The sequence below is a fragment of the Ctenocephalides felis genome, unplaced genomic scaffold, assembly GCF_003426905.1.
Source record: "Ctenocephalides felis isolate EL2017-DRISC unplaced genomic scaffold, ASM342690v1 CF-g0.4_SCAFFOLD_03572, whole genome shotgun sequence".
NCBI lineage: Eukaryota > Metazoa > Arthropoda > Insecta > Siphonaptera > Pulicidae > Ctenocephalides > Ctenocephalides felis.
The window spans coordinates 4,327,839-4,347,644 of record NW_020539726.1 but is presented as its reverse complement, the minus strand read 5'-3'; the positions used below and the strand labels follow the sequence as shown (position 1 = coordinate 4,347,644).

At 26.7% G+C, this 19,806-nt stretch overlaps 1 protein-coding gene across 1 annotated transcript in view; it reads right to left on the bottom strand.

The window, feature by feature from the left end:
- Window positions 1-19,806, bottom strand: part of LOC113387635 (teneurin-a-like) — a 186,849-nt gene that overhangs the window by 52,522 nt on the left and 114,521 nt on the right. Inside the window, 6 exon segments of the mRNA XM_026624990.1 lie at window positions 976-1,211; window positions 4,872-5,127; window positions 9,869-10,034; window positions 10,888-11,130; window positions 17,289-17,512; window positions 19,021-19,139. Of these exon segments, the coding sequence (XP_026480775.1) occupies window positions 976-1,211; window positions 4,872-5,127; window positions 9,869-10,034; window positions 10,888-11,130; window positions 17,289-17,512; window positions 19,021-19,139 (1,244 nt within the window).

Genomic DNA, 19,806 nt, shown 5'->3' with positions numbered 1-19,806 from the left:
TAAATTCACTCTGTGAATAAAAACATCATATTTATTTTATATATAATAAATAAATAAAATTATATTCCTGGAACAATGAGTCGAAATATACTTGTGCGACAACATTTTGTGAGAGCATATTAATTACAGTTTATTACTTAGGGCGATAATTAAATGTCTGAAAATAAATTTATAACTCTATTGTACTATATATAGCGAAGAAAACAATTTTTTAGACTTCTTTTTAGGAAAAACACTAAATCTCGAATAGCTAACATGTACATAAATATGAAGAATTATATTTGTAGAATTCAGCAAAGCTTCTGAAGTCACTTTTCTGCTTTATATCAAGTAATTAGCTTAGCAGGTGTTGAAAGTGTTGTCAAAATTTATCGAATGCCCCGAAAACCTCCCTTTTGAATTAAAAAATATAATTACATAACCGAAAACCTCACTTTTGAATTAGAAAAATATAATTACATAAAGTACTATCACTACGATATTAAATTTGAAAACCAGAAACTAAATAAACATCAGCAACACCAAAATATCGAAATAAACATAGGAAAATTTATGTCAGTAATTAATAATATGGTATTGTAACCCAAAAGTGATTTCATCATCCCAAAACTCGATGCGATGTGAGATACGTTAAGAATAATGATGAGTATTTTTAGTAAATGCTGCCAAACTGTAATAATAAACATAATATTCACTCGGTCGTGAAAAAATGATCTGGCTCTAAGTTGCTTCAAGAGCTTTGTATAAATAATAAATGACTTCTATTTCTTCTAAACATTGAATGAATCGAACAAAATAACGTGAAGATAATTGGTAAGAAGTATGTAAAATCATTGGAAATCAATATTTACAAAACTATTTGAATGATAAACAATTCAATGATTATGAAGGAGTCAAAATGTATTTGATACAGTTTTTTGCTAGTCAATACCAGTAGTAATAAATAAACTAATAGCTTCATTTCTAGACTTTTACCTTTCGGGTGGGACAACCTCGCTTGCAATGCTGGTCCTTCATCCCCGCAACTTGCTTCATCCCCTGGTATACAACGTTCTCCACTTCCAACTACAGGTTCGCTGTTTATTGACGGCTCACGAACCGATTCGAGAGACAACGCCCTCAACACCTGTTGTCGTTCCGGGTCAGAAATGTACAGGTGACCATCCGCAGGAGACACGACTAGGTAATACTGGTAGGCCACTTGGGTCGCACTAATTAAATATATTGACATAATTAATAAAATTTCACAATAAACTTATTCAAATGTGAAGAAAATTTATATCAGCCAAACAATACTCGCTGAATGAAAAAAATATATATATGGGATATAGGAGCTGGTTGTAAGCGTTTTTTGTTTTGTTTTGTTTCAATTAGAACCTTTTGAGACTATATTTCTACAAAATAAAAATTGATGGTTGCTGTAACTACTCCTCCACCGGGTAAAAATATATCCACAACTGCTGTTCATTATTTCTCAATTAATCGTTCAATAAAAAAGTGTGGTGTTACAACTTATTTTACGTGTTTGGAGCTAGTCGTAACGTCTACCGAGACAAGAAAAATGAAATACCACTGATAGTTCATTTATTATTTATTTTTAAGAAAATTGACTTGTTTATGAATAATTTTTTTCATAAATAATCGAAAACCATAATTAACAATATAATAGAATAAATTATAAAATAAAATACTAATGTCTAATGTAATATAATTTTTTATCATAAATGTACAAAAACTTCAATTAATATCATAGTACAGTGAAATAGTGAAAAATATAATGATAGTGTATCCTGTAAATATAATTCACTACTAGCTGCTCCAGGGTTTCCTTTAAACTATCCCCAGTTGTGATTTTTTTACATAAATCAATATTACTATTTGAACAATTTAGTAATCACAAAAAATGTTACACGTTATCAATGATTTGTAAATTTGAAACACAAAAGATATATAAAATTTAAAATTAGTCGATAATAATAACGCAAATCGAAAATTTATGATAGATTATTTTTATATTATATGTCAAAAACGACGCATCTGCATAGTTTTGTTTATCGCTGCAGGCTGGTGGAGCAATGACCATATCGTAGAGGACGGATTACTTGTCCAACCAGGAAAAAAATTATTTTAATATCGTTAACGAATCTATTGAAAAACATCTGTTTCCAGTTAGAAACAGATAGGCCCTAGCACTCCTATAATTTTTTTACTTTATGAATTATCAAATTATCAAGTTTCAATTATACTCGTCACGAATATTAAAAGTGTATAATTTTAAACGAATGTTGAAAAGTTTTGTAACATATATAATAAAATATTGTATATAAACTACCCCAAAATAATCAAAATATTTTTTAACTTGTTCCTGACCTGTTATTAATTATTCAAATAAACTTCCCAATCATTGAGACAAATTCCAGAAAAAAGATTGTAAATTAGGAAAATTAAACGAAAGATACAATTATAAAATAATAATTCCAGTTATACTTCATAATGTGCAATGCACATTTTCAGAAGACATTATAAAATTTGAATAGCTTGAAAAATCACATGGCTATACACAAAATTTTACATTCTCAGTCTTAAAGTGACCAAGACTTTGTTCATATTAAAAGGCATTAAAATGTTTATCCAATATAAATTTGTATCCATTATAAATTTAGTAATGTGCACTGAAGGTTTTTGTTATGATTGTGCAACATAATAAAATATGAATTTACGAATGAATATATATATATATATATATATATATATATATATATATATATATATATGATTTTTGAACGGTGCTGTAGTATATGCCATAACTTTTATGTGTTATTAGATAAAATGTATTCACTTTGAAGTGATTATAACTAAAAATAAACGATTATTATGATATTATACCACGTTCTTTAATAATTATTAAAACAACTTTTATATCTCAGGTAGAGAAAAGATGAACACAGTTTTAATCAAATTCCAAATATTTTCATTTTCGTTGTATTGTTTTAAAAGAGTATTCTTCCATTATGATACATAATTTCATTTTTAAAATAATACATATACAAAATACTTCAAAAATATATAAAGAAATATCGAACTAGGTATTTTTAAGTATAAAAACATAAAACGTTTAAAGACTACGTTGGAAAAAAAACTCAAAACATTGCTAAGTAAGTTAGAAATGCTTTTGAAAATTCAATATTATTTCAATTATAACTTTTTGGTTAGATACTAGATACTAGATAAAACGCGTAAATGCATAAGTACTGCGGAGATTAACATATCATAATGAACATGTTCGAGGTTTTAAGATTAGTTCTAGTAGCATCTGGACATGAGATTTTAGAAACTCAATTTAACTTTGAGAACAGTAAGATGAAAGCAATAAATTGATATAATATGCATTGGATATGCCTACATATAATAACATAAGAAACATAAAGTAACTAGAATTAAGGGCCAAAAATACTTAAAATTTTACGATCTTAATATAACTTAAATAACTATTAAAAATAGAGAAGTGAAAATAGACGGCTTGAGTAAACATTTTTCAGGAAGAATGTAAAACTTTAATACTGACTCGGGTAAGGAATTTAATGCACAGCACAGCGAATCAATAATTAAATATATCATAAAATGATTTAAAGTTTTTATAATATGGCAAAATGTTACAAATGTTGTCCATAAAAAAAGAAACTAAACTATTTAAAATCAGTCGTACAAAAATCATATTAATTTTTATAAAGAAATATCTTATTACGTCACATTACGTTCAATTTTAGTAGGTACATATATAGGACCTAGAAACTATATGTAACAGGAGTAAAAATTATAAAGATTTTGAAATATTTTTTTTGTTACAATCGTATATGTATAAACGGCCCTGCATAATATTGTCATATATAACTAAGCGACTAAAAAAAGTTGTAGGAAATTATTACATGACATTACTTAAAAATTTAAAGCTCTAATAACAGAAGATGCCATCATAGAATAGTTATCCGTCACACGCCATCAAATTAAATTGCGACCAATTGTAGCTAAATGTATTTATTGTAGATATGCTACGAAAAATAAAACAAAAAAAAATATCCCACATGCGGCAGCAATATACAGGACTGTGCAGGTCCATCATTTTTAGCATGTTATTTAAAAATGTACTTACATAAAAATTCGGTTTGAATTATTATTATCGACTAATTTTAAATTGTATATATATTAATTTGCTTCATATTTATCAATCGTTGATAATGTGTAACAATTTTTATGAATGCTAATTTGTTTAAATAAAAATCTTGATTAATGTAAAAAAATCAAATCTGGAGTTAGTTGAAACAAAACCTTGAGGCTAGTTGTAACATAAAAGAATTATATACAGATTAAAAAGAAAAAAATTGAGCGGAATGTATAGTTTGAAAGATGTGGGCACATTTAAAGTGTGATACAGGAAGCACTCTATATTTTATAAGAAATTCTATCACAGGAGACACTTTATATTTTATTTGTATTAATTATAGTTTACGTTTATTTATGACAAGAATTACTTAGAAACAAGTCAATTTTCTCAAAAATAAAAAAAAAATTAACAGAGATATTATTGTCGGTTTTTTGGACATTATTACTTGCCCCAGTTTACAACTTAGCACTAAAAACAGAATAAGTAAGTGAGGGTGATAAATTGTAATAACGGATTTTTTCTAGAAAATTATTATAGGTAAACACAGTTATGCAATTAATTTCGCTAGATTTGATAGAGAAAGAGTTATAGCAGACATTCGTAGAAATCCAGTCAGTGGACCTCAAGATATATTAATTAAAATAAATGTTATAACAAACCCCTAGCATCCTCTACTAATAAATTTATTGCGTTCTATAAAGTGAATTACCTTAACTGAAGTACAGTGTGTACTTTGCCATCAGGTGTTATTCTTCTAACAAGGTTAAAATCGCCGACATATAAGCTTCCGTCAGGTCCGGATGTAAGTGCAACGGGCGTAAGTAATTGCGCATCGATTGCAGCGCCATCGCAACGCCCGTTACAAACCAGGGCACGTTGTTGACCGGTGCCCATAGATGAACGGACGATACGAGGATATTGCTGTTTAAGGTGTAGAGTAGCTCCATCACCTTTCTGAAGAATACCTGGAATTGGAGAAAAGCAAGTGTTTTATAATTATATTCCAAATATTTGCTATTGTGGAGTCAATAACATGTTTATTACATTAATCATTCATATAAGAAGTAATAGTATTTCTGGATATTAATTTTGGGGAGCCTGGGTACAGTTATGTCACGGTACAGTTACTGATTTTAAGATACGGTCCAAAAGGAGAAACATGTAGTATGTTTGTTGAAACAAGTTTCCATTATTGCATTGAGTCGGCATCCTACATTAAGGGGCACAACTAGTGTGAAATTTTCAAAAAATCGAATTTCCAATTTTTCTATATTTCAATAGTTTATACCTTTAAAAATATTATACCAAAATTTTAAATCGATATCTTAAATAGTTTTTGAGTTACAGCCATTTAAAGAGTATATATATAGTATATAGTATAACAATCATTTAATCTTTAAACGCGTTTTTCTCGAAACAGCATTTTCCGAATTTGCTGCAGCGATTACTCAAAAACAAATGATTCGATCATTATCGATTTTTTTTACATGTTCTATATATAGTTCTCCGTAAAATGAAATTTTGGGTAAAATTCGACTTTTTTTTTTTTAAAAAAACGCCGTCATTTTGTCAATTTTTGATTTTTTTTCTTTATTGTAGTTCATTTTACAGACTAGTTTTATTATATTATCTAGTTTAACAAGATTTTTTTTTTTTAAATTTCATCCACGTAGAAGGCCGGAATCACTGCAGCAGTGAAAGGCCTTTTTTTGTCGCTCCGTTGGAGATCGACGATAACTTAGAAAATATTTAATTTTTTTCTTCAATTTTACTATGTTTTCTTAAAACATGTATAAATATATTCCTAAAATTTTGAAATGATTGATAAAGTAGTTTTTTTTAATATAAATTCCCAAAAATCACATTTTTTTAGGCGGTTACACTAGTTGTGCCCCTTAACACGATCTGTACACCGAAATGTTTTTAAAGAAACAAAGTAAAGATTTGTTAGATTTCTTTTGATAATCATTATTATACTTGTATAAAATAGATTACTTTGTTTGTTATTTTGCTATAAGTTGAGCATTAGTATAGTTAATTACCAGCAATTAGTTTTTGCGTAGATAATTTAACTGGATCATTACAATGATTTGTTTCCAAAATCGTGCGTTGGGTACGGTTGTGACATACGTTGTAAGTACGCTTGTGTCGTGTTATTTATGTCCTTTCGATTGGTAAAAAAAATCTGAGAATGAACTGAGACAAAATAATGAAGAGAAATGGAAAGGAAAAACCAATACAAATGTAGGCATATTCTTCCTAGTTTGTGTAATCTCATATTCTGAAAGTAGGGGTAGCGTACAATAGACCAAATGCAAAGGGACATGCGGTTTCTGGTTCCACCTAAAATGCGCAGGTTATAATAACTATTACATTGTCACCATTATAATGATGATTCTGACTAGATCTCGAAATATGGATACATAGTTACTGTAATAATTTGACTGATCAGTTAACTGATAATTATTAGTAAAAAACGATGCTTTCAGAATGTAATACTATATTATTAAAATTGACTCGTATCAGCAAAGGAATATCTAATTTCAATAATAACGAAGAAAGTAAATTTACGACAAAACTTGTATTCTTATATAGTAAATTACCGTTCTTGGGATTAGAAAATAGCAATAGTTTTGTGATTGAATTTATAAAAAACCTTTCTGTTAGCTACAATATCCCAAATATTCGCTATCGGGAATCAATAACATATTTAAAATAATTTATATAAAACATTTATGAATAAAGAAAACATTTTCGTATATAATGTCCTGCAAATAAGTAAAATTAATTACAATTACAACCAAGAGAGCAGTTAGCGACAAAACTTCGATTTTTTATTTGGTAAAAGCATGTAAAGTTTTCTACAACAACCCCAACTAGATATTCTACAATATTCATAAATTATCGTTCTTCGGGTATAAATAATAATTGGAATTGGCAAAACGCGATAGTTTTATGAATGAACTTATAAAAAAACCTTTCTGTTAGCTACAATATCCCAAATATTTGCTATAGGGGAATCAATAACATGTTTAAAATAATTTATAAAAATCATTTAAAAATAAGGTAATAGTATTTTTGAATATTAATTTTTGGCAATAAATAGTTTTTCTTTATTTTCTATTTGTAACTATAGTATAATTATATAGAATATATAGAATTTTGGAACCAGTCCAAATATGAAATATATTAAAATGTAATAAAATGTTATTAAAATTGTTCAGATGGATGCTTGCAATCTATTTAAAAGGAATTAGAATTAAGAAATCAAACAAATTGCCATATATTTTTTTTATTACTATTTAGTAAAGCCTTGTAAATCTGTGTAGATCAAGATCAACTATATATTTAACAATATTCATAAATCATCAATCTTAGGTAAAATAATATGTTGATTGTAGTTTATGAAAAAAAAATCAACTAAAAAAATCAACTAAATTGCCGTTTATAAAAAATGTAATAATACGAATAAATTATGATTAATGATAAAGTAATAATTTTTATCATAAAATTTTTTGATTCAAAAAAAAAATTTAATTCTAGAAAGTGCATGAAAATTATGTGATTATTGTAAAAATATGGCATATTAAATAAATAAATAGGTATGGATTTTTGTTAGGGGTACGAAATTTAAAAACTATTCATTTAAATGAAGGGACTCAAGGAAAAATTGAAAAATAAAGAAGCATCTTCTGTATTGCGTGAAAATTATTGTGAAAGAATTAGAATCGATCTAAATAAAAAATTATGACATTTTGAATTGAAAGGGGAAAATAGACAGGACCATAAACAATTTGAGATTTAACTATGATTGTTATGAGCTATGATTTCCATGTCAATATTCGATGTTTAAAAAGCTAAGTTTTTTGGAGTGCGTAATTGACGAGTTGTATAATGTTTGCCGAAATTGAATTTCCTACCAAATTTGAAGTGCTATAAATCTTGTGTAATTTTCTTGATAAATATAAAATTATTATATAGAATTGATTATAGTAATTTTTTATACGTAGCTGGATTATAAACCAATAAAACAATAATTAAATAAAAAAAAATTAATACTTTAAAATACCCTTGTAAATGCTTGAATATAAATAAATTTCAAGTATTTATTTGTTATATTCAATGTTCAAGTGTATATTCTATTTAGCAAATGTGGCAATTGTACTGCAAAATATTCAAATTCATGACATCATTAAAATCTAGGATTAATTGGCAATAATTGAATATGTACTTTCAAATACACTCGACTATTAGTGGGGTAGGTTATAAATTGTCACTTTTTGTTATAAATCAAAATATCAAAAAAAAATATGTCCAAAATCAAATAAGTGGAAACCAACTTAGAAATAGATATCTTCAATATAAATTTATGACACAATTGGCAAATTCTAAGATCAATTAGCATAAGTCAAATACTCTCAAAAAAGAGTAAGTTCAATATTAAAGGTTCTAATGAATAAACACAATTTTTAGAAATGCAGATCTCTTCAACATAAATTCATGATAAATAAATATAGAATCAATTCGCAATATTTAAATATGCTTTTCTAAAAATACTCAAATTTTATTAGCGTCGAATATAAATTGTAATTTTTATTATGAATCAAAATATCAAAATCATTAAGTTCAATATTGCAAGACCAAATGTATAGAAACATAAACCATTATTAAGGTGCCGATACACTGTAGAGTTTTTGGCTAGAGTCGCTCTAGCTAGAGCACTAATAGAGCGCTCTATGTAGAGTCCCATAGTGTACAGAGCTACTAGGGCACTCTAGCGAGAGTCACTCTACGCTCTCCGTAGACAATCTCGCTAGACAAATGATGTTCAGTGTACACAGGGTCTCTGCACAACTTTCTCGCTCTAGCTTTTACCTCTAGCATTATTTAACTTGTTGGATATTTTTTTGTACTATACGTAGAGTTTTTTTGTTTTGCTTTGCACTGGTTTGTTTATTTGTGTGCCTAAGAAAGTTGTTTTTTTGATTTTGGAAAATGGAAGCATTATATGATGAAGAACAGTGCGAAAAGTTTGTTTGGGAGAAAAATAAAGTATTTCAATTAATTGAATTGGTAGAGGCTCGTCCAGAATTGTGGAATGTCCGGTTGAAGGACTATAGGAATCGAAACCTGAAATGTAAGTCCTTGGAAACAATAGCAGCGTCTTTAAATTTGAGATGCCAGTTAAATGAGCATCTGAGAAAAATGAAAAAGTTCAAAACTGGTCAGGGTGCATTTGTAATGAATAAAAATATCAAAATTAATAAGTACAATATTAAAAGACCAAATGAATAAATACATATCTTAGTAGAAATAGTGATTATGTAAGAGAAATAGAAAAACATAATTTCTTCTCACTAATTTCATTCTAACTTCATATTATTAATTTTTTTTTTCATTACAATGTCAAAATTCTTAGAAAAGACGGATTCTGTACGGTAATTTTATCATTTATTACAAATATTTTCTGAAAAATTGTAATGCATAAAATTTAATAGTAATAATAATATCGTTTAAATAGATAGGTTTAAAAATAGTTTTAAGTACACAAAATTGCCATTTTAACATTTTCATCAATAGTGGGAAAAATAGAGGAAAGCAATATTTTACATAGTTGTCAGCTGAAAAATTCACATGAAATCAACATAAAGACTATAGTTCAGAATACGAAAAGTATAAATTCAATATTGTAGATTGTAGAAATACCTTCATGAAAGTTGTAGTGATGATGTATATTCAAGCCCCAGCCACCAATATCTGAGATGTCGACATCAAAACCTTGCAAAAGTGCGGTCTGTGTTTCCCAAATTACTTGTGAACAAGTGGAATGTTGGTAGCCAACTGAAATTCGGGCTACAGCTACCCCGTAAACCTATGAAACCAGAAAAATTAATATCATATTTTGAAATGAAATTACAAATATAAAATTACATTGAAATATATAAATCAATAAAGCACAAAATATAATAAAAAAGTCATTGGCGAATAATATATAAAAATTCGTGGTATGCTCAGTCTGCATACATATGTCATAATTAATATTAATATATTATTTACTTCTATTAAATTTTCTTCTTATCTCAAAACTAATTATAAATTGAGTCAAAAGAATTATTTGAAAATATTGATTTTTTGGAAATAGTATGTCAAAAAACACTTATCAAAGATAATAAAAGTCAATAAGTTTCAACTAAATTTGCTAGCAACAACACAAAATTTATCGTCAAGGTAGAAAAGCATTTATAAATCTTTTAGAAAACTATCAAAACATTATTAGTCTATATGCAATGGAATAATTTTTAGGTCATATATTGAATTTTATATATTACGTTACAAAAACTTATCAATATGGTTACAATATTACAAAAATTAAAGCCTCATCATATTCGGTATATTCATATTAACTCCAATATAATTAACCCCTTCGCTACGACATTGTTTTTCGCAGGAGTGACGCTGCTGTACGGAATGGCGTGCCGCCCAGTTAGGCATTTGGACGTATCAGACACACAACGTTTTTTTAATTATCAATCAAATTTATTAGAAAATTAAAAAGTACACTTTTAAGAACTAGAAATTTCATTTAAAAAAATTGAATCCTCAATAAATTATACAGAATGATAAATATTGAAGAGCAGGTGGGAACAATGAATGTCGCCTATAGTCGTCATGTGAATGCCGTGTATAGGCGACACTGGTAACAGGTTATCAATTTTTATACAAACCTTTTGCTTATATACATTTCGTTTCGACCAGGCGAATGTATGAGTAAGATCTGGATCAGCCTCGTATGTTTTAACATGAAGAGATCCTTCGATCTCGACACCAACGTGCACGTGAGTCAATGTGCTAGGAATTCTTGGTCCAGTTAACAGCATCCTAACAGCACTCAGATACCCAGCAGCACTGGATGATTGATAAGTGAGATGCAGACCAGAACCAGGAATGGGTATCGACTCTTGCACAATCTGAAGCCAAATATAGAAAAAAAATTGTACAATATTTGAAATATGCATATCGCATTTTGACTATCATATAAACCTCTTACAAAAATAGAATACATAAATTGTAATAAATGAAATTTGCGATAATGGATTCTGAGATAATAAAATTACCAGCTATTCTATGAGAATACTCCGATTATTAGTAGTAATAATAAGACTAATTCGTAAACAGGTGGCTAATTAAATTCATTGAAAAAAGTTTTACGATACTTCTCTGAACGACCTTCATTTCGTAAATGAATAAATTTAGGTAGCATAAGAACGAAATCTAAACCAGCTCATAAACGGAGGACTACAAACAACAGTCTAAATAAGTATTTTATATTCAAAATCTAAAATTTTTGATAAAATAAGAAAAATATATACACCCGAAACAAAATAAAGTATCTTTTATGAATATGTTTTGTTTTAGGGTTACTATGGACGAGAACGAGAACTATTGCATAAAATTGATTGATTTGTAATGTATAATAAAATGTATCATAATAACTTATTGAAAACTTTGCGTTCAGATGGTGTTTACATATAATAATTAAAAAATGTAAAATAGATAGATAGCATAATTTTCGAAACTGTAATATATATAAACACTTTTTAATGTTAAAAGAAGTGATGAGACATAAATGGCACATATAATTAAAACTTTACAGGGAAAAAAACAAGGATATAGTCATTGCGACTATTTTTTTATTAATTATTGTTTTAAATTCAATAATAATTATGCTGCTCCTAAAATAAAATATTTGAATTTTGTTTCAAATAAAAAAGTTACACCATAAAGACGCACACCAAATAAATAAAGTTCAACAGAAAGCAAAGTAGTTTAAATAGAAACAAATGTGTTGTAATGTTTATATAAATTTCCGATTTTAATTTTTATGTATATGAAAATCGAACAATTCTCATTCGAATAAAATAAATTTATACAGTTTTTAAAGATTTTAACATATGTGAAAAATCAGAGAATGTGAACGTGTTTTGAGCTTTGTTGCAAGAATATTGAATAAAATTACTATTAGAATTGTTGTAAAAAAATAGTTCTAGCAATACTGTAATTCCAGTCTGATGAGAGTACATATTTGATATATGTACTAATGCGGATCAAAAAATAAAAGCAATATGACAATGGGCAAAAAATGAGTTAGAAAAATTATAAACTAAATATACACCGAGTTGGTTAAAAAAAGATCTACTTCTAAACATATACCAAAACGATTCAATGAGCACAAAATTTCAGATCAATTAAATTAAGCTTAAACTAATCAATCTGATTGTTTAAAAAAACATAAATAATAATTTGAAATTTATTCATTACAGTTACTTAACTTAATTAAAAATACTAGTAAAATAATAAATTAATTTTATGCCAAATATGTGTCATCATAATCAATCTTCCTAAAAACAGTAAATACTTTGTGTTATTAAAGATGATAAAAACTCATTATTAAAATATATTCGAAAAAAATATTCAATAAAGCTAAAAAAAATGTAATTTAAAACATGCAAAGAAATAAATAGTAGTGCCAAGAGTAAACGCTATTGACGTGGTTCTGATAAATATTCAGATTTATTTTCATGTCAGGGTGCTTAAACAAACAATTAAGTCAAATGTAAAAGTTTATTTGAAAATAATGAAATTTATTTAATATTAATTTATTTATTTTATCAAGACAAGGAAGCGTCTTCAAACACAACAGATTAGATGGCTTCAGTCTTCTGAAGTCTTCTGAAATAATTCGAATACTAAAATTTATATCACAAAATTGAGCAAACATAAAAATGAAATTGATATATAATAAACCACACAATCTTACAATGTTGCTAGCAAGTTATAATATCTCTCTTTTACAATTGTAAATTCGAAAATATGAAGTGTCATTACAATATTGCATAAAAACGTATTTGAAAAACAAGTCAAGATTCTTGGATAATTTTATATATTTTACAACACTGGTTTTGAAATTGCCAAATACTTAATTAAAATATAAGCAGATATTTGATAATACCAAAAAATATTCTAGGTTGAGCTACATTAAACTTTGAATTTCTATGTTTCTATAAAAGTGTAACTTGTAATTAGTGCAAAATTATTCTACGAGTCATGTGCTTTCATCAATAATTAAACTTTGAAATACATAGAGAGTGATTTTCTTATTGTGCTCACTTCGGAGTTATCATTCCGATACAACTCGTCTCTTGGAGTGAATCCGAGCGGAGTTGTATCGGAGATTTTGACATATCCGACTTACCTAAACTGGTGTTAAATCTGTTTTGTAATTGTAAATTTTGTAATTATATAAAAGTAATAGTATGCTAATGGAACTACATGAGTCATTATATACAATTATTTCTCAAAATAAAAATAATAAGAGAATGTGAGGTATTTATTTTTCGCAAAAAACCTTATACATATATTAATAAAGATTTGTTCTTATTTCATACATAAAGTTTACAGTATTCATTTTATATGAATATAAAAAAATTCAAGAAATTCTATTATTTCTCAAGTTTTCGGTTTTTTTCTTTGATCATTATTGCAAAAAATATAATCTATTGTATTCACAAAAATTTGTACAAGACAACATTTATTGTTTTTTTTTTTAATTATTATTTTATTGACATTTATTCATTCTTATTCATTGTTTGGTGCCTAGTTGACTCTTTATAGCAGAAGAATTACCCTAATATTTCTGAAAAATATCCGAAAAGAAATGTATAAAATAATAATTTTTGTAATAAAATAAACAAAAATTTCTGAACTGTTTGTGAACGTTTTCCAAATACTTAATAAATCTTTATACGTATGAACAACACGCTATAGAGCACATTTGTGTCAAATATTAGATTTTGAAGGTGTCGGAGTTGTTAAGTGGATATAACTCCTTTCCGAAGCGGAGTGAAATTCTAACCGAACGCGGATATGATAAGCCCATCTTTAGTGAATTTTATGACATATTACATAATATATTTTCTGAATTAAAAAAAAACATGAACATATGAGGATTTAAAATGGATTTCCTAATATATAACGGATAAATAGTGCGAGTAAAATTAAAATGTCTGAATAAATGTATTTTAAAATAATCATTATGACTGAATTCAATTAAATTAACAGCAAATCAAAAAGTTATTGTAAGATTCCTCATGCATATTATCGGCCATATTTTATGAATACAAATAAGATGCTCATATTTGTTCCAAACTAAAGACAAAGTACTAAATATACGAGTTAAACAACTGAAACACAGTTTAAAATATCAAAAGATATGCAATTTAAAAAAAATCAGTCATTTAAACTAAATTCAATTAAATTAACGGCAAATGAAAAACTTTGTAAAATTTCTTATGTATATAATCAATTAGATAATTATATAAATTCACAACTCAACAAGCTGATATTTTATTTAAGCTAAGGACAGATTATTAAATATAAGAATTTAAGATCTGAAACAAAAAGTTAAAATTTTCAAAGATATAAATTTTAAAATATTTTTTTAAGAGCAGTTTTTTCTACTGAATTCAATTAAATTAACGACAAATCAAAAAGTTAACGAAATACGTCCGTTGCATGTCAGGAATTAGATTAATTTTATAAATTCAGAGACAAAAAATCTGATATTTATTTCAAACTAAGGACATATTTCTGAGTATGTGAGATAAATAAACCGAATTAAAAATTAAAATATCCGAATGTGTGTATTTCAAAAGAACCAACTAAATTGAAAAATTCATAATATTGTTGACTAAAAAAGGAATATATGGTGCGCAATATACTTATATCCATTCCAATAACATAAAATCGATTGATAAGGTGTATAAGACTAATGCACTCGTATACAAAGTCAATAAAATAATAAAAAAATGTAACGCAATTCAATTATATGAATAATCAAAAAGTTACTCTCCTATGCATATTGTGAACCAATATATTTATTTTGTAAAATCAGAGAATCAAAAGGCAATTATTGCAAACTAAGACCAGATTATTAAATATATGAGATAAATGACTACAGCAAAAAGTTAAAATATACAAGGATATACATTTTAAAATATATTGTAAATCGCAGAATTTTTAACTCAATTCAATTCAATTAACGGCTAATCAAAATGTTATTGTAAGGTTACTTATGCTTATCATACATTCAGACATATTTGACATATTTCATAAATTCAGAGATTCAAAAGAGCTGAGCTTTATATCAGTAGATTACTAAATTACAAATAACTCGAGTATATTTGAGAATAATTATTTTAAAAGTTGTTTTTCCAACGAATCAAATCAACTGTAAATCAGAAAGTTCAGATAAATTCAGAGAATCAAGAGACATATATGCAAAGTAAGAAATGATTGATAAAGATACAAGTTAAATAACTGTAACAAAAAATTAACATATCTAATGTTATTTATTTCAAAATAATCAGCGAATAACGTTAGTTTTATATGAATGTAGTAATAACAAATCAAAAGAATACTGTATGACTGTTATGCATATTGTAAACAAATGCTCATTTTATGAATTCGAAAAAATGATAAATTCATTTCAAATTAATAATAGATTATTATAAATATGAGTTGAATAACTTAAACAAAAATTTAAAATAAGCGAAGGTATGTATTTTCAAATATACACCATAAAAGGTATTTAAAATAAATTCAACTGATTTAATTGCAAGCCAAAAAGTTACTGTAAGACTACTATGATGAATTCAAACCATTAGACACATTATTTTATAAATTCAGAAAATCAAAGGACATATATTTGTTTTAAATTAAGGGTTTCTAAAGATTAGGTAATATATGAGCAAAATAACTCGAAAAAGAAGTTAAAATATTTTATAATAATCAGAATCGTAGTATTTGTAACTAATTTAATGAAATTATTCACTCAATTATTCAATTCAATTTTTAATTAAATAGCAATTGCTTATTGTAATACTGCAAAATAAGTTATCATCAAACAAAAAGTTAAAATATCTAATGTTATTTATTCAAAATAGCAAATAACGTTAGTTTTATATGAATTTAGTAATAACAAATCAAAAGGATACTGTATGACTGTTATGCATATTTTAAACAAATGCTCGTTTTATGAATTCCCAAAAATGATAAATTCATTTCAAATTAACAATAGATTCTTATAAATATGAGTTGAATAACTTAATCAAAAATTTAAAATATCCGAAGGTATGTATTTTCAAATAAACACCAGAAAAGAGGTATTTATTAAAACCAATTCAATGGATTTAATTGCAAGCCAAAAAGTTACTATAAGACTACTGTAAGAAAAATGTAAACACATTATTTCATGAATTCAGAGAATCAAAGGGCATATATTTATTTCAAATTAAGGGCTTCAAAAGTTTAGGTAATATATAAGCAAAATAACTTGAACAAAAAGTTAAAAAATATTTTATGGTCATCAGAAACGTAGTATTTGTAATTAATTTAATGAAATCATTCACCCAATTATTCAATTCAATTTTTAATTAAATAGCAATTGCTTATTGTAATACTGCAAAATAAGTTATCATCAAAGTAATATTTTATGAGAAACATCTGGTTAAGTTAACAAAGAAAACTAAACTACTATCAAATTTTTGGTATATTACAATTGATGCACAAAAACAAAAACGTTAGATGGTGGCAGCCGAGTCAAAAATAACAATATTGCAAAAATTTGAAAATAAAAGTTTAAAATGAATTAAAAACAAACTCAAATGTGTTCCTAGGCCTGTTACACAATGATGTGTAAGACACCACAATTAAACAACAAATCAGTTTATTTTCTATCAAATGCAAGAAACAAAAAAAAAACTGGCAAATGATTTGCTTAAAAATAATCTGTTCAAGCATCTGAAGAGACGAGTATAGTAAAGTCCCAGTTTATTCTCTACCAAAAAAAACAACTGACAAATAATTTGTTCAAAAATAACTCGTTTAACCATCCGAAGAGACGAGCATGCTATTCTAAAGACGAGCATAATATTCTAAATAATATCCTTCAAATTGTATCATATAGTAAAGAGCGGGTACAATCAGTTATCCTTCTGGCACCATTATATATAAATTGCTACAAAATGTATCATATTAATATAAAGAGTGCAAAAAAGTTTTTTTTCACCTGTGTTTCGGCAAAAACGAGCGATTTTCCAGGTTTTCCTCCAACAGCATGAGGCATCCAAGTGGCCGCTATTCTCGGCCTCAACAATTCGTGATCGTGGGCGGCGCAAGAAGCACCTTGCCCTTGGCCGGGCAGGTAATGTGGCAAACTTAAGAAACTAAAGGCTGGACTAGGTACTGTTGGCGGTATACCGTTTGGTGTTTCTTCGTTTAATTGCATATGGACTAAAATAAACAAAAATAAAATTCTTAGGGATAAAAAATATTTATTAGATTCATACTTCGCACTGTATATCAATTAAAAGAATCGTGAATAACTTCTAGGATAAATACGGGCAAAATGGTATAAATGGTCAAAATGAACTTATTGAAAAATTGGCTAGTTTTATTAACGTTTCCGCGACTGTATAACATGCGGGAAGCCATAATAACAATCCTGTCAGATGTTGATCGTCATTATCACAGTACTATTCGCAGTAATCAGTATAAACGCGTTTTGCAACCTGAGAAGTTCATTTTTTCATTTATTGATATTCGTAATTATTTCAGCTAAAATCAATTAACAATTATGTCAGCACTAGTGAATAGATCAATTTTATTGCTATAATCAATCAGACGTTTAGTAGATTTTTGTTTATTCATTATTGATCAATTTCAGACAAAATGACATACTTATATATACAATGAACAAAATAACAGTGTTATTTCGACTTGTTTGTGAACTGCTTTCTTAAAAGTTAGCATCTCAGTCCTTACTCTATGTTTACGTCAAATTAAAACATCGACGTTATATGACATTGTGAATGTAAATAAAAGAACATCTAACAAAAAACACAACTGCGTATCATAATCATAATATCAAGCCAACAATTTATATTAGAATATTATAAAACCAGATAAAATTTGTAATTACGTTGAATAAAATCAGTAATTTAAATTATATTTAAAATCGTATTATATTATATAAGCAATCATAAGTGGTCCTTCAGCTAAATTATATACAATATTATAAAAAACACCATATTTGCCATAATGTCCTTAAAATATAGACAAAATGATGTAACATAATAGGTTGCATTTTTCCTTAATAAAAATGTTAGTTCTTAACAAAAATACTATTTTACTGGTAGTCAATGAACCAAAGACAAGTAAAAACTTTTAAATTGCTTATAAAATATCATTCAATAAATAAATACCATTAAAAAATAAAACACCATCACATTTAGTCCGTACTTCACCTACGACTAAAATTACTTCTACAGAATTCATGAAGTTCTTACAAGAAATTTATTAATACAAAATATATCTTTGAAAACGGGGAAAATTGAGATAAAAAATGAGGAAAATTGAGCTTTGCCAAAATAAACAAAATTATTAATATTAAAATTTCCATTTTTGCGATAAGTTGATTTGATAACAGTTAACAGTAAAAAATAACAAACTAATAACAAGGTGTTTTGTAATTTTTAGCAAACATTTGCTAATTATAAACACATTTTCGACATAAAAATTATTATTATGTAGGTATTATAAATACATTGTACAAAAATTGAAAACTATTATACTGTATACTAGTAAAAAGGCCTTCGGGCTATTTAAAACAAGTCGATATACTATATGCATGAAGCGTGTAATTTATATGTTCCCTTTTTTCACGTTTTAAACCAATCAATCGATATGAATTATTAAAAAAAATTATAAATAAAATTTTGTATCTATATATAAGTACATACCAGTAGGTAAAGCTACAATTTGATTCCAGGGCACAAATACAGTTCTGGTCAAAGGTCGGAATGGAGAACGTTGAAATTGCAACGTTACAGCACCTCCTCCATTAACCAAGACGTCGAACCTGATAAATAATTTTATAATAAAAATATCAGTTAATAGATGTCTGATAAAAATAGACTGCATAAACCTTCTGCGCAAACTTGCTAATAATAATGACAAAAAAGTTAATAAAATTTGTTTCGACAATAACTCGAATACATAAAAACTAATCTGCGAATTGTGAGAGAAACTATAAAAAATACTTAAGTACTAATACCTATAACATTTTTTTTTCAAATGCAACAGTTAATGTACCTATTTAACGCGTGGTTACAAATTTAATTGAGCATATAAGAAATATATTAGTCAGCAATAATCAAAAAATTACAAAGTGTGCTATCATAATGCAACTGTGACACGTGTTCATATCCGATATATTCTGGAGAATTTTAAATTTAATAAGTATGATCACATAAAAAAATATTCAATTAATACAATTAGCACAAATTAAAAATAATGCCGTGAAACTTTTATAAAAATATTAATATTTGATTAAGATTAAGATAAAATTTCTATGATGAAAGAGTAACACGTATAAATATTAAAACAAATAATTTATATAAAGTTGAGCAAATAAAAATCAAAATCATTTCTCCTTTTGAAATAAAAGGTAGAGGCTCTGGTAAAAATTACGTATAGTCAATATCGTTAATTTAGAAACTAGAATGGCGTAACATTTTTTAATTTTA